Source organism: Hemiscyllium ocellatum, chromosome 13 (genome assembly GCF_020745735.1).
Source record: "Hemiscyllium ocellatum isolate sHemOce1 chromosome 13, sHemOce1.pat.X.cur, whole genome shotgun sequence".
Classification (NCBI taxonomy): Eukaryota; Metazoa; Chordata; class Chondrichthyes; order Orectolobiformes; family Hemiscylliidae; genus Hemiscyllium; species Hemiscyllium ocellatum.
Window position 1 is genome coordinate 13836301 of NC_083413.1, and position 22418 is coordinate 13858718.

At 44.1% G+C, this 22418-nt stretch overlaps 1 protein-coding gene across 1 annotated transcript in view; it reads right to left on the reverse strand.

The window, feature by feature from the left end:
- LOC132821672 (glutamate-rich protein 6) overlaps nucleotides 1-22418 on the reverse strand; it is a 61741-nt gene that overhangs the window by 6517 nt on the left and 32806 nt on the right. The window contains exons 6-10 of the mRNA XM_060834382.1: nucleotides 15859-16019; nucleotides 10325-10392; nucleotides 6098-6237; nucleotides 2675-2760; nucleotides 757-912 (exon numbers count right to left, since the gene is read on the reverse strand). Of these exons, the coding sequence (XP_060690365.1) occupies nucleotides 757-912; nucleotides 2675-2760; nucleotides 6098-6237; nucleotides 10325-10392; nucleotides 15859-16019 (611 nt within the window). The remainder of the gene's footprint in view (nucleotides 1-756; nucleotides 913-2674; nucleotides 2761-6097; nucleotides 6238-10324; nucleotides 10393-15858; nucleotides 16020-22418) is intronic.

A 22418-nucleotide genomic window follows, 5' to 3' on the forward strand; every position in this document is an offset into this window, starting at 1 on the left:
AAGGATGGCAGATTTCCTTCCCTAAATGACATTACTGAACCAGATGGGTTTTTCCGCCACTTGACAATGGTTTCATGCCAATCATTAGAGTCTTAATTCCAGATTTCTTTTTAAATTGAATCACAAATTCCACCATCTGCTGTGGCAGGATTCAAACCTGTTGCTCCAGAACATTATCTGGGTCTGTTAATTAATAGTCTTGCAATAATACCACTCGGCCATTGCCGCCCTACTGCTACTGTCTTTGCAACAATCAATTAACCAACAATCAAATAAACAAACAACTCCAGCAAAGTAGTACAGCAACATGCCCACCGATAGGGGGAGGCAATGGCCTTGTTGTATTATAGTTGGACTATTAATCCACAGACCTGGGTAATGTCCTAGGGACCTAGGGTTAAATCCTGCTGAGGCAGATGGTGGGATTTGAATTCATTTTTAAAAAAAGCTGGAATTAAGAGTCTAATGATGACCATGAATCCACTGCCAATTGTTGGGAAAAACACATCCAGTTTATGAATGTCCTTTAGGGAAGGAAACTGCCATCCTCAGCTGGTCTGGCCTTCATATGACTCGAGACCCACAGCGATGGGGTGGATTCTTAACTGCCTTCAGGGCAATTAGGGCTGGGCAATAAATGCTGGCTGGCTAGCGGCACCCTCATCCCATGAATGAATAATAATAAAAAAGATACTTAAATCTTTGGAAAGGATAAGATTTTCAATGTGGTTTAATTATAGGGAGGATGTGACCTACCAGATGACTCCATTCGGATGGTAGCAGGTACACCTGCCATAGGAGGAAAACACTGCCTGAATTGCTGGCTCATCGGCTTTGTCCTCCAGCACAACACAGTTAATTTTCTTATGCTTTTCCGTAAAAATCTGAACTGCCAGATTTCCAGAGGGATAACTGATTGTTGTTAAGGAAACATAGCAAATCAAACCTTCAGGTTATTTTTCTGAAATGAAGGCTTGAAACCCCTGGGAAGGTAGATACATTGCCTGATGCGAGTTTGAACGTCAGTCTGGTGAATGCTAACCCTCCTGGCGAGGACAGCAGTAGCAGTGCTACAATCGGCTTCAGGACCAACAGGATCCTATCTTTGATCCACAACTCATCGTCGGTCCTGACCAGCTGAAATCTGCATTCGAGGGTATGGTGCTGGAAAAGCACAGTTGGTCAGGCAGCATCCGAGGAACAGGAGAGTCAACGTTGCAGGCAAAAGCCCTTGTGGCCGAAACGTCGATTCTCCTGCTCCTCGGATGCTGTATGACCTACTGTGCTTTTCCATCAATGCACTCTCAACCCTGATCTCCAGCAATTGCAGTCCTCACTTTCTCCAACTTGAAATCATAGTTTTCTTCAGAAGATCAGGTGTGCTCCACCATTCAATAAAACCATGGGTGACCTGATAATCCTCAACTCACCTCTGCAAATGTTGAGTATTTCTACCATTTTTTGTTTATCTTTCAGTTTTCTAACATCTGCAGCACTCTATGCCTACCATGTCTTGCTGCTGCCGAGTGAACCTTGCCAGGAAGTATGAGACCCTGGAGGTTGACTGAGGAAAGGGTTATCCTGCAATATCCGAGCACTCCACAGGCAGCCCACCCAGATCCACATTTCCAATCCGGTGGGAAAGAGCATTTGAGTAGATGCTATGAAAGCAACCAACAGTAATACTACCGGGGCTGAAATCAGTCCTTGGCACTGGTAGGTAGCAGACTGGCAGAGGATCGCCAACCTGTTTTATGCTGCCCATGTTTCCTTGCCACTAGAAACTGTTAGACGTTGGGTTAGATATTACTGAGTGGCCCCACTGCGTGTATTTCTGCAGGAAGTGTATTTGTCACGTGGTCCCACAGATGGATTGTCAGCTGGTAATTCCTTGCAATATGCCTGACAACAGGCAGAGGGTGCGGGGCATCTCTGGGTCAGCTACCCTGCTGGAAGTATTGGCAAAGTAGTGAAGTACTTTACACACAAGTGTGGATCAATCTCATGGAAGTTCACAGGCCAACCCTTAAAAACAAGGATGGGAGAAAAGACAGGCAAATGGAGTGCACTCAATAATTTATAGAATCATAGAGTCATACAGCATGGAAACAGACCATTCGGTCCAACCAGTCCATGCCAAACATAATCCCAAACTAATCTAGTCCCACCTGGCCCATATCCCTCCCAACTTTTCCTATTCACGTACTTATCCAAATATCTTTTAAACAGTGTAATTTTACTCACATTCACCATTTCCTCAGGAAGTTCATTCCACACATGAAACACCCTCTGTGTAATAGATTTTCCCCTCCTGTCTTTTTTAAATCTCTCTCCTCTCACCTTAAAAATGTGCTCCCTAATCTTGAAATCCCCCATTATGGGGAAAAGACCATTATCTTTAACAATACCCGTCATTATTTTATAAACTTCCATAATATCGCCTCTCACCCTCCTGTGCTCCAATGAAAAAAGTCCCAGCCTTTCCTTATAAGTCAAACCTTCCAATCCTGGCAACATCCTGGTAAATCTCTTCCGAACCCTCTCCAGCTTAGTAATATTGTTCTAAGTGTTTATCAGAATTTTCACCGCATCACTTGGAGGGAAATATTGCATGTTTGTTACCCCAATAAAATGCATTCTGCATCTATTACAATTCAATTTCCACAAAGGATACAATACTTGAGCCATTCCGTCTGGGAAAGCAGTAAGAAACTTATTCCCGTTCTTGTAGTATTTCACCATGAAAGATGACTGACGATCCTTTGTGCAAAAATAAACATGAAACAAAGGTGAAGGTTGCAGTCTCTACATTAATCCTAAAACTTCACAGAGACAGTGAACACTCAGTTGGTTTGTTTGAGTCACTGTTTTGCTGAAGGTGTTGATGTTTTTCCTTTAAGAAGTTTAACATTCATAAATTGGGAGGGATTTCAGATAAACTGGTTCAGATTTTGGCCACTACCCATAGTAACATCATAATAAATGCCAGGGAGAGGATCCCGCTGCCGATCAAACACCCCCTCACCATTACTGTACAGTATACCAGCTACAACATCTAATGGTCATTGAACAGTAAAACATTGAACTCCTCCCCGATAGTTTTCTGAACTTGATACCAATCACCCTAAACAGATGTCCTGTCCTCTATCACGGAGGTCTTAGACGACAGAACACGGGAGAGGCTGGACCAGCCGCTATCTCTGGACAAGCTGACCAAGGCCCTCGAGTCCTTCGAAAAGAATAAAACACCCAGAAGCGACGGCTTACTGGTCGAGCTCTCTTCTGCTCTGTGGGACTTGATTGGCCAGGACCTGCTGGAGGTGTATGTTAGTGTGCTTCGGGCAGGTAGCATGAGCGAATTCATGAGGGAAGGCATCATCATCCTCATCTACGAGCGGAAGAGGGAGAGGGAGGAACTCAAAAATTGGAGACCAATCTCACTGTCGAATACGGATTACAAAATTCTGTCAAAGGTTATCGCCAACCGAGTCAGGTCTGCTCTGGGGTCAGTGATTCACCCTGACCAAACCTATGCTGTGCCGGGCAGGAAGATCGCTGAGAGTCTCGCACTCCTCAGGGATACGATCGCCTACGTGCAGGACAGAGGGTTGGACACCTGCCTGATCAGCCTGGACCAGGAGAAAGCCTTTGACAGGATATCACACAGCTATATGAAATGGGCTTTGGGGAGTGAATCTGCAATTGGATCAGATTGCTCTACACCAACATTGTCAGTGCAGTCTCAATCAATGGGTGGGAATCAGATAGCTTCCCAGTCAGATCTGGAGTCAGGCAGGGCTGCCCCCTCTCTCCTGCCTTGCTTGTGTTTGCATAGAGTCATTTGCCGAGTCCATAAAGAAGGATGCGAGCCTGAGAGGGGTGACCATTCCTGGCAGTTGGGGCCTGCAGGTTAAGGCCTCCCTGTACATGGATGACGTCGCCGTTTTCTGCTCAGATCTGCTGTCCGTGCGCAGACTCATGTGCATATGTGACCAGTTCGAACGGGCCTCGGGGGCCAAGGTAAACCGAGGCAAGAGTGAGGCCATGCTCTTCGGGAACTGGGCCGACTAATCCTTGATCCCCTTCACCGTCAGGACCGACCACCTGAAGGTGCTGGGCATTTGGTTCGGGGGAGGGGGGGGGGGCTGGGGCATGCGCCAAGTATTGGAAGGAGCGTATCAGCAAAGTGAGGCAGAAACTGGGCAGATGGAAGCTACTGTCGCTCTCCATCACAGGAAAAAACCTGGTCATCAGGTATGAGGCACTGTCATTGCTGTTATACGTGGCACAGGTCTGGCCTACTCCCAGAACTTGTGCCGCCGCAGTCACCTGGGCCATCTTCCAATTTATATGGAGGTCAAGGATGGACCGGGTTGGAAGGGACTCGCTGTACAAAGATCTGGGCAACAGGGGAAAAAATACACCCAATGCCACCCTCACCCTGGTGGCCACCTTTGTGTGTGGCTGCATCAAGCTGTGCGTGGATCCCCGGTACGCAAACACCAAGTGTCACTATGTACTGAGGTTCTACCTGTCCCTGGTGTTGGGAAGGATAGGCCTGGCCTCGCTACCGTGGAATGCTCCGAGTAGTTGGACCGTTCTGTATCACCTGTCCTTCGTGGAGAAGTTTATGAAGAAAAACACCTTTGACCACAAGTCCATCAGGAAGTGGTCAGCACGTAGTGTCCTTGAGACCCTTCGAGAAAAGGAGAGGGCAGATCCTATTGAGCAGTTCCCTGAGCAGACTGTCAAAGCCATTTGGCAGAATGCCTCATCGCCAGAACTTTCCAACAAGCATCAAGGCTGGTGGTGAGAAGGGCTCTGCCTGTGAGATCCTTTATGCATGCCCGGACTCTCAGCCGCACCGCACGCTGCCCTCGAAGCGGCTGCGGGGGGGACGAGACTGTCACACACCTCCTTCTGGAATGTGCCTATGCAGAGGAAGTCTGGAGAGGAATGCAGTGGTGTTTGTCGAGGTTCGTCCCGAGCAGCGCTATGACGCGGGACTCCGTGCTCTACGGCCTGTTCCCCGGGACGCACACCGAGACGAACATCAACTGTGCCTGGAGGATCATCAACTCGGTAAAGGACGCCCTCTGGGCGGTCCAAAACCTGTTGATCTTCCAGCTGAAGGAGTTGACTCCGACTGAGTGTTGCAGACTGGCACATTCCAAGGTCCAGGACTACGTGTTGCGGTAGGGAAAGACCACTGTGTAACGTTTGCCTGCCTAAGAAAAACAGGGGACCCATGCAATCATTTGGGCTCTGCTGATGCCTCAGCTAAATATATGAACATATGATTGATAAATGTTTATACAAATGATAAAATTCTGATCTCTGTATGTAAATGTTTACATATGTATGGCATGATCAACGGTACAGACCATCAAATTATTTTATGAATAAAGTATATTTTTGAAATTAAAAAAAAATCACCCTAAACAGATGCTGTACGATCTTGCGACTTGGGTCTTTTCCTTGTTTTCCATCTATGTTTTCTGGCTTTGGAAACATATGACTAACAGACAGATTCAGCAGAAACCCTCTATTTTTTCCAATTCTTTCACTGTGTGGGTGTCACTGGCAAGGTCAGCATTCGTTGCCCATTCCCAAATGGCAGTGAATTGGATGGCAAACTAGGCTATTTCAGAGTTGACCACATTGTCATGTATCTTGAATATATGAAGTTAAATGTAATAATGTTGCATTATTGTGAGACTCTATTCCTCTAACACGTACATTCAATGTAGTCTGGTTTAGAAGGTTATCCAGAAAGGGATTGACAAAGAGTATTGCCGATAAGGCTGGTAAGTCGTATAAGCACTGGATTGGGCCAGTTGGATTGAAGGGTCTAATATCTTTATCTTGTATATTCTATGTAGTCCTATGAAATAAACAGGTAGGCAAAAACAAGGACTGCAGATGCTGGAAACCAGATTCTAGATTAGAGTGGTGCTGGAACAGCACAGCAGTTCAAGCAGCCTGTTCCTCGGATGCTGCCTGAACTGCTGTGCTTTTCCAGCACCACTCTAATCCAGAATTTATGTAATAATCAGTCAGGTGATAGAACTGACAAAATAATTATGACAACACGTACCTTGTGCCAACTGAATGAGTCATCCCTTGACTCCGTGAAAATGTTATCCCAAGTTTCACCTTCACCTTTCACTTCTTTTAAGGTTACGAAATCCAGTGACGTGGATAACTGAAAAGTAATTGTAGTCAGTTTCTTTGGCCCTGGATTGAACATGGCAGAGGGTGAGGTGAGAAACAGAGAGAGAAAAGCAATGACAGAGAATTCAAAAACTGCTAACATTTTCAATCATGCAGCATATAGGCAGACAAGGACAGCTGATATATGGGAACACCACCACCTTCAAGTTCCCCTCCAAGCCCCTCACCATCCTGACTTGGAAATATATTGCCATATATTACTGTCACTGGGTCAAAACCCTGGTATTCTCTCACTAAAGGCGTTAAGGGTGGACCTACAGCACATGGACTGCAGCTGTTCAAGAACACAACTCACCCCCCACCTTCTCATGGGCAAGTAGGGATGGGCAGTAAATGCTGGCACAGCTAATGATACCCATGTCTCATGAGTGAATTTTAAAAAAATTTAAAACTAAGCTCTCAGCATATAACCTGTCAGGCCTCGAAAGCATCTGAGATCATTTCTCATCTGAACTCAGCGAATGCAGCCCTAATCTACTCAATGTATCACCCATTTAATGGTACGGCCTTGGGTAGTGTTAGAAAACAGAGGGACCTGGGGTTCACGTACATAATTCTTAGAAGTTTGCATGACATATAGACAGAGTGATTAAAAAGATATTTAGCACACTTGCCTTCATTGCTCGGTCCTTTGTGTACAGGAGTTGGGAAGTCAATGTATAGGACATTGGTGAAGCCTCTTTAGGATTATTGTGTCCAGTTCTGGTCACCCAGTTGTAGGAAGGATATTATTAAACTGGAGAGGGTTCACGAGAGATTTATCAGGATGTGGTTGGGTATAGAAGCTTTGATTTAGACTGGATTGTGGTTTTCTATTCTTTCAAATGAAGTGAATTCCCCATCCTCTACTCCATCTCAGAATAACAGAATTGCTACAGAGCAGCAGGAGTCTATTTGGCCCATCTGCCACCGTATTGCTCATCAGACCTGCTGTCAAGGGAGATTTAGGGGCGACCGCATAGAAGTTTTGTAAAATAATGAGGGGTATAGGTAGACTTAATAGTAATTGTCTTTTCCCGAGGATGGGGAGCTTCAAGACGAGGGGGCACAGTTTTAAGGTGAGAGGAGAGAGATTTAAAAAAGACATGAGGGATAATTTTTGTACTTCCTGAGGGAATGGTGGATGTGGGTAAATTACAATGTTAGATTTAGGTAAGTACAAAAAAAAGGAAAGGTTTGGAGGGATATGTGTCAGGAGCAGGCAAGTGGCACTAGTTTAGTTTGGGACTATATTCGGCATGGACTGGTTGGACCGAAGGGTTTGTTTCCGCTCTGTATGACCCGATGACTCTTGATAATCTCACCCAGAAATCAATCTAGTATGCCATCACTATACAGCCCCTAGTTAAGCATCTCTATCCTTCAATAATATAACCAAACTGTACAATATTCCACGTGTGTTTGCACCAAAGCCCTATACAATTGTGGCGATTATCCCTTCCTCTTCTACTTTAGATTTCCGAATTTCCTTTTTGTTCACTTACTATGGTTCTAGTAAAAGTATGCCCATGCCTCTGTGAAAATCTAATTTTACAAGTTTCTCATTATTTTAAAACAAACATTCTGGTATTCTATTCTTTCTCACAAACTGTATTCCTCATATTCTACTCCATCTCAGAATAACAGAATTGTTACAGAGCAGCAGGAGACCATTTGGCCCACCTGCCACAGTATTGCCCATCATAACTGCTGTGAAGCCTCTTTGTGTCCGCCTCACAGATTACTGTCCCACCTGTCTCTGCACTGTCAGCAAAGTTACATAAATTATTTTCGGTCTGGCAAGACCATAATAAGGAGCAGCAGTGACAGGCCATTTAGCCCATTGGCTCTGCTCTCCCCGCCAATGAGATTGTGGCAGATCTGATAAACCCTCATCACCGAGTAAAAAATGAGGTCTGCAGATGCTGGAGATCACAGCTGCAAATGTGTTGCTGGTCAAAGCACAGCAGGCCAGGCAGCATCTCAGGAATAGAGAATTCGATGTTTCGAGCATAAGCCCTTCATCAGGAATATTCCTGATGAAGGGCTTATGCTCGAAACGTCGAATTCTCTATTCCTGAGATGCTGCCTGGCCTGCTGTGCTTTGACCAGCAACACATTTGCAGCAAACCCTCATCACCACATACTCCAGGATTCCTTCACTGAGTAAAACCTCAGCCTCGCATCAGCTTCATCAGCTCTCTGAGGAAACAGAGGGAATGGTCAATGGATTTTTTTTTTGGGGGGGGGTTGAAAGACAGTTTGTCGTAGAGTTTCCTAGGGGTCAAATTTAGGACCTTTGTTTTCCTAACGTATATTAATAATCTAGAACTTGGATGTGTTGGGGCCAATTTCAAAGTTTGCAGATAACACAAATTTGGTAAAACTGCAAACTGTAAGGAGGACAATGGGGACAAATGAAAGCTTTTCATTGTATTTTGCTGTATTTCACATGAATTCATCCATTCATTCATTCCCATCCATCCAATCACTCCCATCCATTCAACCATTCATTCATTCATATATCCAAAAGGACATTGACAGTTTGGTGGAGTGGGTAAATTGATGGCAGCTGAGTTTCCCTGTAGAGATGTAGGAGTGATGCATTTTGGTAGGAAGAGCATTGAAAGACGGTGTGCGGTTCTAAGAGGGTGAAGGAGCAGAGAGACCTGGATGTGTATGTACACATATCACCGTAAGCGGCAGGACAGGTAGAGGCAGCAGTAAGTAAAGGATACAGTACTCTTGGCTTTACTAATAGGGCCATAAAATACAAAAGCAAGGAGGTGATACAGAGCTTGTACAATACACTTGTTAGACCTCAGCTGGCATATTGAGTCCAGTTCTGGTGTGGGCATCATATTTTGTGAAAGATATCAGAGAAACTGCAGAAGCAATTTACAGGAATGGCTCCAAGGATGAGGAACTTCAGTGATGAGGATAGATTGAGGAAGATGGGACTGTTCCCCTTGGAAAGAAGAAGGCTGAAAGGAGATCTGATCGAGGTTTTCAAAATCACGAGTGGGCTGGATATGGAGAAACTGCTCCCGCTCGCAAAAGCAACAAGAAAATACATGAATTTAAAGTGACCTGCAAATGAAGCAAGGCTGAAGCGAGGAAAAGCTTGTTCACCCAGCAAGAGAATGGAATGCATTGCCTGGTAAGGTGGTGGACGGAAATTCAAGTTAGGCATTCGAGACGATATTGGTTGAATATCTGGAGAAAAATAATATGTTGGGTATGGGGCAAAAGCAGGAGATTGGCACAAGGTCATGATGCTCAATTTTCAAGCAGGTACAGGCATGGTGGACCAAATGACCTTCTTCTGTGTCATAACATGTCTGTGAGCGAAGGGCGTTCTCTGCATCTCTGTCTTAAATGGGGAACCTCTTTCTCTGAGATGATGCCATCTGGTCCTAGATTCTACCACAAGGGGAAATAGCTTCTCTGTGTCCACCCTGCCAAGCTCTCTAAAAATATTCTAGGTTTCATCACAGTCATCTCTCATTCTTCTCAACTCCATTAAGTCATTAAGTTAGATTAGATTCCCTACAGTGTGGAAACAGGCCCTTCGGCCCAACAGGTCCACACCGACCCTCCGAAGAGTAACCCACCCAGATCCATTTCTCTCTGACTCCTGCACCTAACATTATGGGCAATTTAGCATGGCCAATTCATCTGACCTGTCTGTCTTTGAGCTGTGGGAGGAAACCCACCCAGATAAATGGTTTATTTCAAATCACAAGCTTATGGAGCACTGCTCCTTTGTCCAGTGAAGTGACCTATGGCTGTGATTTCAAACAAACCTGTTGGACTATAATTTGGTGTCGTGTGACTTCTGATTTTGTCCAGCCCGGTCTAACACTGGCACCTCCACATCAGAGGTTATAAATAGTTGAGGCCTCAGTAATGATCCCACTCGTTACAGCTTACCAACCCGAAATGTCTTGTTTATCCCAATTAACCCTGCCCATTAAACAATCCTCAACATGTGCTGGTATTGAATGCCCAAGTCCATGATCCATTTTCTAGGAGACACCAAGTAAAATTACATAAACAAAACATATAAGGAAAGTCAAATGAAACTCTGAACTATATGAGGGAAACATACCGGCAGACACTTTGAGCTGACTTTCTTTTGCCTTTTTCATGTATTTTTCCATTTCTCTGTCACGTAACCTGGTAAAACATCACAGAAGTACAAGGGCACTGAGAGCTAACGTATCCTGGCAAAGCAGCCCCGAACAAAGGAACAGAAAGAAAATCCTGCTGATGCTGGGAATCTAAAATATGAAAAAACAGAAAGTGCTGCAGAAACTCAGCAGCATTTGTGGAGAGAGAAACTGAGTAAACATTTGGAGTCCGGTATGACCCTCCTTCATTAGCCTTCCTAAGCAAGGGAACCATTGGCTTTAAAACTTAGCCTTACTGTGTAGCTGAAATAAACATTTTGCACATCTTTTTCTTAGAAGCTTGAATTCCTCTTAATTTCGTCAAGTCACATAACAAAAATATACAGTAACAATAAAATTGATGAAATTTATTTGGATTAAAGCACAGTATGCTGGAGTAGGCAATAATATAATATCTAAACATGTTGTTTGCACATTATTTTGAGTCTAAGCCTGACTTCAGTTGTTATACTTTGGGTGATTTGGAGATGCTGGTGTTGGACTGGGGTGTACAAAGTTAAAAATCACACAACACCAGGCTATAGTCCAACAGGTTTAATTGGAAGCACTAGCTTTCAGAGCGCTGCTCCTTCATCAGGTGGTTGTGGGATACACAATTGTAGGACACAGAATTTATAGCAAAAGTTTACATTGTGATGTAACTGAGATTATACCTTGAAAAATACCTTGATTGTTTGTTAAGTCTCTCATCTGTTAGAATGACCATGATGGTTTCACTTCTTTCATCGGAAAATTGCAAAACGTTTTTTAAAAGTTACATTGTCAAGTGAACTTAAGCAATTGGTTCTGGATCAGTGGTGCTGGAAGAGCGTAGCAGTTCAGGCAGCATCCAATGAGCGGATTTCGCTGCTCGTTGGATGCTGCCTGAACTGCTGTGCTCTTCCAGCACCACTGATCTAGAATCTGATTTCCAGCATCTGCAGTCATTGTTTTTACCTCATTAAACAATTGGTGTCAACCTAGATAATGTATTGAAGTGCTGCTGTCTGTGCCATAATGTTTCGACTGATTCTAATCTAAATAATTAATTAACAGAATCTTATGTGGATTCATGCAGTTTTTAAGCAAAGTACAATGTAACTCTGCAAGTACAAATTCACCCCACAAACTTATATATGTGTGTGTGTGTGTGTGTGTGTGTGTGTGTGTGCGTCTGTGTGTGTGTGTGTAGGAGTGTCTGGGTGTGTGTACAGTGTAATGGGGTCACCTGTAGTGTGACATGAATCCAAGGTCCCGGATGAGGCCTTGCCCATGGGTATTGAACTCAGCTATCAGCCTCTTCTCGGCCACTTTTCGCTACTGCCTGTCCCAAAGTCTGCCTTGGAGGATGGTCACCCAAAGGTCCGAGGTCGAATGTCCTGGACCACTGAAGTGTTCTCCAACTGAGAGGGAACACTCCTGTCTGTTGATTATTGTGCGGTGCCCATTCATCCGTTGCCATAGCCTCTGCTCGGTTTCACCAATATACCACATTTTGGATCATAATTTTTCTCCATTTGTCCCTCAATAACAAATACCTCCCACTGGTCGTGGTGCTGTAGCATTTCCTAGGCTTTACCTCAGAGAATGTATAATGCTCCAAGACAAAAACAGAAATTGCTGGAAAAGCTCAGTGGGTCTGGCAGCATCTGTGGAGAGAACTCAGGGTTAACATTTCAGGTCGAGTGACCCTTTCTCAGAGAAAGGGCTGATCTGAGGAAGGGTAACTCAATCCAAAATGTTAACCCTGAATTCTCTCCACAGATGCTGCCAGACCTGCTGAGCTTTTCCAGCAATTTACACATCTGCAGTTTTTTTAATGTTAATTTGTACAATGCTCCAAATCGTTTTGCTTTCAAAACTTTTATCTTTAATTCCAAGGAATGTTTGAAAAAACAGGGAGTTGTGCAAATGTAAACTCAGAATGTATGATGGGATGGAAACTGAGTTACTTTGGTACACTGGTTCAATTATTCTCCTGTCTTCTATGTGAGGATTACAATTCTTTCCTGAGTCGTTTTATGAAAATTAAACCAATTGGGGAATGGACTAACCTATACTCAAAAAGAAAGAAAATGAGGCTTCAAAATGCAAATTTCATTAGGCAGTTGTGATTGAGGAGTCATCTAATGTCATTTTCTAGCAATTGACTCTGGCAATCCATGTACTGAGACAACTATTTCATGCTTTTTTGACAATAGGAAATATAGCTCCTACATAAATGATTTGGAGGAGAACACAGCTGGTCTAGTTAGTAGGTCTGTGGAGAATAGAAAGATTGTGAGGAATATTGACAGCAGGATATAGATCAGTTAGTGGCAGGGGCAGAAAAATGGCAGATGGAATTTAATCCAGACAAATGTGAGGTGATGCATTTTGGAAGGTCAAGTACAGGTGGAAATTACACAGTGAATGGCAGAACCCGAAGGAATCTACAGAGGGATCTAGGTATGCAGGTACACAGATTTATTTATTTATTCATTCATTCATTTTGAGGCATGTGGGCATTGCTGGCTGGGTCAGCATTTATTGCCCGATCCTAGTTGCCCTTGAGAAAGTGGTGGTGAACTGCCTTTTTGTGCTCATGCAGTCCACCTGCTGTGGATTGACTCATACTGCCCCTAGGGAGGGAATTCCAGGACTTTGACTCAGCAAACAGTGAAGGAACAGTGATATATTTCCCAGTCAGGGTGGTGAGTGGCTTGGAGGGGAATTTAAAGATGCTGGTGTTCCCATGTATCTGCTGCCTTTGGCCTAGATGGAAGTTGTCATCGGTTTGGAAGGTGCTGTCTGAGGATGTTTGGTGAATCTCTGAAGTGCATCTTGTAGATAGTACACACTGCTGCTACTGAGTGTTGGGATGGAGGGAGTGGATGCATATGGATGTGGTGCCAATCAAGCGGGCTGCTTTGCCCTGGATGGTCATAGAGTCATAGAAATGTACAGCATGGAAACAGACCCTTCGGTCCAACCCGTCCATCCCAACCAGATATCCTAACCCAATCTAGTCCCACCTGCCAGCACCCAGCCCATATCCCTCCAAACCCTTCCTATTCATATACCCATCCAAATGCCTCTTAAATGTTGCAATTGTACCAGCCTCCACCACATCCTCTGGCAGCTCATTCCATACATGTACCACCCTCTGCATGAAAAAATTGCCCCTTTGGTCTCTTTTATATCTTTTCCCTCTCATCCTAAACCTATGCCCTCTAGTTCCTGACCCCAGGGAAAAGACTTTGCCTATTTATCCTACCCATGCCCCTCATAATTTTGTAAACCTCTATAAGGTCACCCCTCAGCCTCCGACGCTCCAGGGAAAACAGTCCCAGCCTATTCAATCTCTCCCTGTAGCTCAAATCCTCCAACCCTGGCAACATCCTTGTACATCTTTTCTGAACCCTTTCAAGTTTCACAACATCTTTCCGATAGGAAGGAGACCAGAACTGCATGCAATATTCCAACAGTGGCCTGACCAATGTCCTGTACAGCCGCAACATAACCTCCCAACTCCTGTACTCAATACTCTGACCAATAAAGGAAAGCATATCAAATGCCTTCTTCACTTTTTTGGATGGTATCAAGCTCCTTGAGTGTTGTTGGAGCTGCACATATCCGGGCAAGCGGGGAGTATTCCATCAGACTCCTGACTTGTGCCTTGTAGGTAGTGGATAGGCTTTTGGGAGTCAGGAGGTGAGTTATTCGCTGCAAAATTCCTAACTTCTGACCTGCTCTTGTAGCCACTGCATTTATTTGGTGAGTCCAGTTGAGTCTCTGATCAATGATAACTCCCAGGATGTTAATAGTGGGGGATTCAGTGATGGTAACACAACTGAATGTCAAGGGCGGTGGTTAGAGTGTCTGTTATTGGTGACGGTCATTGACTGGCATTTGTGTGGCACAAATCTTACCTGTCACTTGTCAGGTATTGTCCAGATCTTGCTGCATTTGAACATGGACTACTTCAGTATCTGAGGAGTCATGAATGGTGCTGAACTTTGGGTAATCGTCAGTGAACATCCCTACTTCTGACTAATGATGGAGGGAACGTCATTGATGAAGCAGTTGAAGATGGTTGGGCCAAGGACACTACCCTGAGGAACTCCTGCAGAGATGTCCTGGATCTGTGGCGACTGACCTCCAAAACCATGACCATCTCCTTTGTGTCAGGTATGGCTCTAACCACCAGAGAGTTTCTCCCTGATACCCATTAATTCCAGTTTTGCCAGGACTCTGAGATGCCACACTTGGGCGAATGCAGCCTTGATATCAATGGCTGTCACTCTCACCTCCCCTCTGGAATTCAGCTTCATGTTTGAACCAAGGCTGTAATGTGGTCAGGAACTGAGTGGCCCTGGCAGAACCCAAACTGGGCATCACTGAGCAGGTTATTGATGAGCAGATGCTGCATGATAGCACTCCTGATGATATCTTCCATCATTTTACTAATGATGGAGAGTGGACTGATGGAGCGGTAATAGGCTGGGTTGGATTTGTCCTTTTTATGTACAGAACATACTTGGGCAATTTTCCACATTGTCAGGAAGATGCTGGTGTTGTAACTGTACTGGGACAGCTTGGCTATGGGAGCAGCAAGTTCTAGAGTACAAGTCTTCAGTACAATCACTGGAATGTTGTCAGGGCCCGTAGTCTCTGCAGTATCCAGTGCCTCCAACCATTTCTTGATATCATATGGAGTGAATCAAATTGGCTGTAGACTGATATCTATAATGCTGGGCCCCACACGGAGGAGGTCGAGATGGACTTGGCACTTCTGGCTGAAGACTGCTGCAAAAGCTTTAGCTTAACATTTGAAATGAGGTGTTGAGCTCTTCCATCATTGAGATCACTGAAGGTGGCAGTGCAGGTATACAAGGTACTAGGAAAGGCCTACGGCATGTTTGCCTTCATTGGAAGGGACATTGAGTATAAGGAGAGGCAAGTTACGCTGCAGTTTTAGTTAGGCCACGCCTGGAATATTGTGTACAGTTCTGGTCACCACACTACCAGAAGGATGTAGATGCTTTAGAGAAGATACAGAAAAGTTTTACCAGGATATTGCCTGGTATGGAGGATTTTAGCTATGAAGGAAGATTGGATGGACTGGGTTTGTTTTCACTGGAACACAAGAGGTTGAGGGGCGACCTGATAGAAGTTTATAAGATTGTGTACAGCATGGAGAGAGTGGAAAGTATGAGGCTTTTTCCCAGGGTGGAGGGTCAATTAATAAGGAGAGAGGAAGTGGTGGAAGCAAACACAATGGCAGCATTCAAGAAATATCTGGATGAATATGTGAATAGGAAGGGAATAGAGAGATATGGATCCTGTAAGTGAAGACAGTTTTAGTAAGGAAAGGAAAAATGTGTTGGTATGGGCTTGGAGGGCCGAAGGGTCTGCTCCTGTGCTGTATTGTTCTTTGTTTGAAGCTAAACTTTGAAACTAAACTGAAGCACAATTACAGGTAATAAATTACCTCATTGCTGCTTTTTCCTTGGCTTGTTCTCTCTCGTGTACACTGCCAAAGGGAAGGTGAGGAGAGATATCAATCAATTGCCGAGCCACTTTCAAACGCATCTCATCTTCTTCTTTCAGGAGAAACTCAAACAAGTCGCGATATTGTTTACAGCAGAAGAGCTGCCAAGAAAAAAGAAACACATTATTAAAGGTTTATGAAGAAATGTAGAAAACAGGATCAGGAGTAGGCCATTCAGCCCTTCGACTCAATACCCTTTGGCTGCTTTCTCTCCATACTCTTTGATTGTTTTAGCCCTAAAAAGTATATTTAACAGCTGTAATAATATAACTATTTTAGTTAATATTAATGACCTATATTAGTTAATATTACGAGATTTAAAATGAGAACTGGAAGAACTGCGGATGCTGTAAATCAGAAACAAGACCAGAAGTTGCTAGAAATGTTCAGCAGGTCTGGCAACACCTATGGAGAGAAATCAGAGTTGAGTGACCCTTCCTCAGAAATGTTAACTCTGATTTCTCTCCACAGATGCTGCCAGACCTGCTGAGCTTTTCCAGCAATTTCTAGATTTAAATACGTTGATGAAACAAAGAACTGTGGATGGTGGAGATCTGAAACAAACAAAAGCAGAAATCGCTGAAGAAATGGTAGAGAGAGAGAGAAACAGAGTCAACGTTCCGGGTCCTGTAATCCTTCTGCAGAACGGAAGAACTGACTCAGAGTAGATGTGTACACATGGAGTTCCCCAAGTTTCTTTCGAGATCTGAGTCGCTTTATTTAAAGGAGTCGCGAGGCAACAGGCGTGGCTGCATCAACGAGGAAAATAGACCTGAGGAATGTATGTCATCGAAGACAATGTTCACATTTCCCCTGAAGACAGATGCTGAGAGATGCCTGAATAAAGCCATCAGTCTGTCCTGAAGCTTAACCCGATAGATGAAGCAGTTAAGCGAGGCAGGGGGATTTTTAAAAATTTTATTGTCACATACATTTCACAGTAAGAGTACAATAAAATACATTCATTTGTCACCGCAATATGGCGCCATTTGAATAATTTAAGAATAAGGAAGATCTAGCTTGAAGAGAGAGGTGAGGGTGGGGAGCAATGTGAGCGGATGATGCTCTGTCAAATTTAAACAGAATTGAGAAGTAAGGAGGAGAGTGGAGGGAATTCTGAAGAATGGGGTGTCTGGAAAAGTGTGAATACTGACACACAAGAGATCTAGGAGAGCTTGGAGGGTGTTATTAACACAACAGAGATAGGGAAATGCAAGATTTTGATGGATATTGAAATGCCAAAGCAAGAATTTTTAAATGTTTGGCTCTGAGAGTCCAGGCAGCAAACTAAGACAGCAAGGATTATGATGGAGAGTGCATTACAAAATAAAAGAACACGAGTAGCAGCAGAAGTGGATCATTTGAAACCTATAGCCCATTCAGTAAGATCAGGGCTAATGTTCTAACCCAATTCCATATTCCTGGGCTATCATCATATTCCTTAATTTCCTTCATAGCCAAAAACCTTTTCACCTTTACCTAATTATAGTCAACAAATGGGCATCCGCAGCTGAGGGAGAGCTCTGAGCAAACATTTTTGCCTTCTTGGTTTCAAATAGCTGGGCCATAATTTGAGACAGCGATTCCTGGTTTCTAGGCTTATCAGCCACAGGAAACATTAGGGTAAAAAATGGGGTTTGCAGATGCTGGAGATCACAGTTGAAAATGTGTTGCTGGTTAAAGCACAGCAGATCAGGCAGCATCCAAGGAATAGGAAATTTGACGTTTCGGGCATAAGCCCTTCATCAGGAATGAGGAGAGTGTGCCAGGCAGGCTAAGATAAAAGGTAGGGAGGAGGGACTTGGGGGAGGGGCGATGGAGATGTGATAGGTGGAAGGAGGTCAAGGTGAGGGTGATAGGCCGGAGTGGGGTGGGGGCGGAGAGGTTAGGAAGAGGATTGCAGGTTAGGAGGGCGGTGCTGAGTTGAGGGAACCGACTGAGACAAGGTGGGGGGAGGGGAAATGAGGAAACTGGAGAAATCTGAGTTCATTCCTTGTGGTTGGAGGGTTCCCAGGCGGAAGATGAGGCACTCTTCCTCCAACCGTCGTGTTGTTATGTTTTGCCGGTGGAGGAGTCCAAGGACCTGCATGTCCTCGGTGGAGTGGGAGGGAGAGTTACCCCAGCATCTATCCCGTCGAGCCCTGTTAGGATTTTGTACACTTCAATGTGATCACCTCGATGCTGCCTTGATTCCAGTGGCAAATGATCAGAATTTCAGATGAACTGGAATTTATGGAAGATGAAAAGAGAAAGCAATTGGTTTAGCTGGGAGGTGGCCTCTTCATCACTGACACATATTGGCAGCAATGTCTTTTAGATGTTTTACAGCAACTCCCCAAGGCTCCTTCGACAGTACCTTCCAATGACATTGGAACACCCCATGACCTGCAAATTCCCCTCCAACCTGATTTGGAGCAATAATGATGTTCATTCACTGTTGTTGAGTCAAAATCCAGAATTTCTTCCTAATGTCACTGTGGATGAACCTACACCAACCAATACTTCAAGAACCTGGCTCACCACTACTTCCTGAAAATGCTATAAAAACTACCAATGACATTCAGAGGCTGCAATTTTTGAGAGGACTTGTAGCTCAGGTTGAGGTTCGGGTTGTAGGTTTGCTCACTGAGCTGGTAGGTTTGTTTTGAGATGTTTAGTCACCATGCGCGGTATCATCATCAGAGAAGTGCTGGCGTTCTGTCCCACTTTCGATTTATGTGTCTTGGTCTCTTAAAGTGGGTGATATCAATTGCTGTTCATTTTCTCAGAGGTTGGAAAATGGGGTCCAAATCAATGTGTTTATTGATGGAGTTCCGGTTTGAATGCCAGAAATACCTTGCAAGGACTGCCACAAACACTACATTGGACAGACTGGCAGGAAACTCGTCACCCGGATACATGAGCACCAACTAGCTACCAAAAGACATGACCATCTATTCCTGGTATCCTTACACACAGATGAAGAAGGACACCACTTCGACTGGGCTAAACAGAGACAGACACAGGAATTCCAAGAGGCCTGGTATTGAAACTGAAACTTCGTCAATAAACACGTTGATTTGGATCTCATTTCCCAATCTCTGAGAGAAAGAACCAGAACTGATATCACCCACCTTAACAGACCAAGACACACAAATAGGATGCGGGACAGAACACCAGCACTTCACCAGAGGCTCACTGATGATGTTACCTAGCATGGTGACGAAATGTCTGAGAATAAACCCACCAGTTCAGCGAGCAAACTTACAACCCGAATGTTCAGAGGCCACGAGTGAATTAAAAAGGCAAAGCCACTTTTGGAAATGACTAGGACTAGCACCAGTATCAGTTAGATTTATGACATTCAATGTAAAACCTCACACATAAAGAATGGTTACATAGATTCAGAGTCAGCAAGAAACATTGAATTTGAATTATTGCATTTGATAGGTCACCAACAAAAGATCTCGCAGAAATAGATGAAAAGTAGGGAAAGTATAAGACTGAATGTACTTACAGTTTCAAATGGCTGTGTTTCCAGTTGTTTGGGAGTAGGTAAGGGCTTCAAATTTTTGCCACAAAATTGGCACAAATCAAATCCGACTGATACCTAGAGAAGACATCGCAGTGTAAAAAGTGAAGTTTGCAGATGCTGGAGATCAGAGCTGAAAATGTGTTGCTGGTTAAAGCACAGCAGGTTAGGCAGCATCCAAGGAACAGGAAATTCGACGTTTCGGGCCAGAGCCCTTCATCAGGAACACAGCATGCTGAAGTCTGTAACTGACGCAGCTACAGCTGTGTGAGGGTAATGGAGAGGAACTCTGCTGCTTTGTACAATACAGTGCCCGAACTTGGTCTGAGAATGAAGGAGCAAGAGGAAGAACTCATTTGGCCTCTCATTCCCATGGCATGTCTCTGAAAGAATTATCTGGCCTGACCCACTCCCTGTTCTTTCCACGTTGCTCCTTCATATTTTTAAATATTAATCTAATTCTCTTTTGGAAGTGCTTTTTTATAGAATTGCTACTGTGTGAAAGCAGGTCATTCAGCCCATTGAGTCCACACCTCCGAATAGCATCTTACCCAGACCCACCCCCTACCATCCCTATCCCTGTAACCCTGCATTTCCCATGGTCAATTCACCTGACCTGCACAGCTTTGGACTGTGGGAGGAAACTGGAGCACCCGGAGGAAACCCACGCAGACTCGGGGAGAATGTACAAACTCCACACAGGCAGTCGCCTGAGGGTGGGAATCGAACCTGGGTTTCTTTTAAAATCTGCTTCCCTTCAGGAAATGTACTCCAGTTCATCGTAACTGGATTTTAAATCCATTTCTCAGGTCACCAACTATCAGTTTCTTCTTAGTAACTCTAAATAAATCAGAAAGCAATGTAGCAATCATCGCAAAATCTCTGTTTCCCTCAGAAACGTATACTGGTTATCAGCCTATAGACAGAGGTGGAAGTATGGGCAAGATGGAGGATACATCACCTTGGACTGCCATCTCAAAGTGACTTGCTCTGAAATCAGCATTGCCTGGAAAGGTGGTATCTATACATTATTATCTTGACATGAACTTGCAGCATGAAGATTAAAAGTAAAAACAAAACCGTGTCTCATTATAGGGATTGTCGAGTCCTATGGCACCAAAAGTAGCCTGTTGTGCTTGAGCTGCCTTTTTAAAATAGCCTTTGCACATGGTGCTATAACCACACTCTTTGTCCGAAATCCTGCAGGTTCCTGATCCTCACATACAGTCATTTAGTGTGTCAGTTCCTGATATGGTTCCTTGAGTTAAATACGATAACAGCGTGAATATTCCCTATATGTTTGTCCTTATAACATATGCCAGGAATACTGAGTTCTTGTTGAGGCAGATGTCTTGAAGTTTATTAACAACATAAACACTTTACACTGCTGTAAGATCTCGGACATGCACATCACTTGCTTACTGTTGTTAAGGAAACACTAAGTGATTGCGTCATCATTCATGGTCAGCTGGTTGACTGACTATACACTTTCCTGTGACTGCTGAAGATGGGAGAGAGATCTCTATACTGGAACCTCACATGTCGCGATATCATCTAATCATCTTAAATGAACACCGCCTGCCTGGAATCTATGCAATAATACAACAGCTCTTTCAATTGGAGCATTCCAGATCTCGAGTTAGTCACGCACTCAGCAAAAGGAAGTTTTTGTTCCCCAAGTGCTTCAAAACCTCTCATGGTCTTGAAAACCTCGGCTCTTACCCATCTTCGTTCAGAGGGGAACAGTCCAAACCTTTCCAACCTGTCCTCATAACTAAAGTCTTTCATCCTGGCAAAAACCTCAGGAAACCTCCTCCCTCTGTACTTTTTCCAAAGGTTTGATATATTTTCTGGAGTGTGGGACCCAGGATCATCTGCCATTTTTCTGCTGAGGCCAAATCAGTAATTTATAAACTTAGAGAATGATCTCTTTCTTAATCTTAAACTCTCTGCCTGAAGGTCAGTCCAATCCATATTATGATAATCTTCACCATGGGCAGGAATATCACAATAATCTCTACCATGGGCAAGGCCATGAAGCAGGTCCCTAAACCACCCTTTCAGGGACAGGGGCTAGAGCCATAGAGATGGACAGCATGGAAACAGACCCTTGGTCCAACCTGTCCAGGCCAACCAGATATTCTAACCTAATCTAGCCCCATTTGCCTGCACTTGGCCCCTATCCCTCTAAATCCTTCCTATTCACATACCCATCCAGATGCCTGTTAAATGTTCGAATTGTAACTGCCTCCACCATTTCCTCTAGCAGCTCATTCCATACGTGCACCACCCTCTGTGTGAGAAAGTTGCCCTTTACGTCCCTTTTAATTTTTTTCCCCTCTTACCCTAAACCTATGCCCTCTAGTTTTAGACTCCCCCCACCCAGGGAAAAGACCTTGCCTATACTAAAGGCCGTCCAGTTGGTATTGATCAAATCCACATTCACCATCCAACCAACTAGCAACCTAAGGAGTCTGAGTTATTGTCACAACATACACCTTTACTGTAGTAGTCCTGTAGCTAGGGGTAGTGATGGTAGATGGTAGAGGCTCCAATCTCTCTCTCACTCTTACAGCCTGTCACGAATGTATATTGAAAGGACTGACAATACTTGACCTCTATGACGACATTATGAACACACTTTCTTTGGATTACTGAATCCCAGCATGGGACTTGAACCTGGAAACTCTGGCTCAGATACAGGTCTATTGATCATGATGTGACAAGACCGCCTCCTCTCTTAATAAACCCAAATACTTCTGCGATTTGCCTTGTCACCTTTGTTTTGTATATACACAAACAAATATCTACACGTTTCAAAATAATAGCAATTATAACATACTGCCTTTCTATGGTTTTGCTCCCAAAGTCACTTGGCACCTCTCTGGGTTGAAATCTATCTGCTGAACCTCTGCCTACTGAATCCAATAATTATCCTCTTGTAACATCTCATCCATTGTTTCTCCATCCACAGATGCTGCCAGAACCC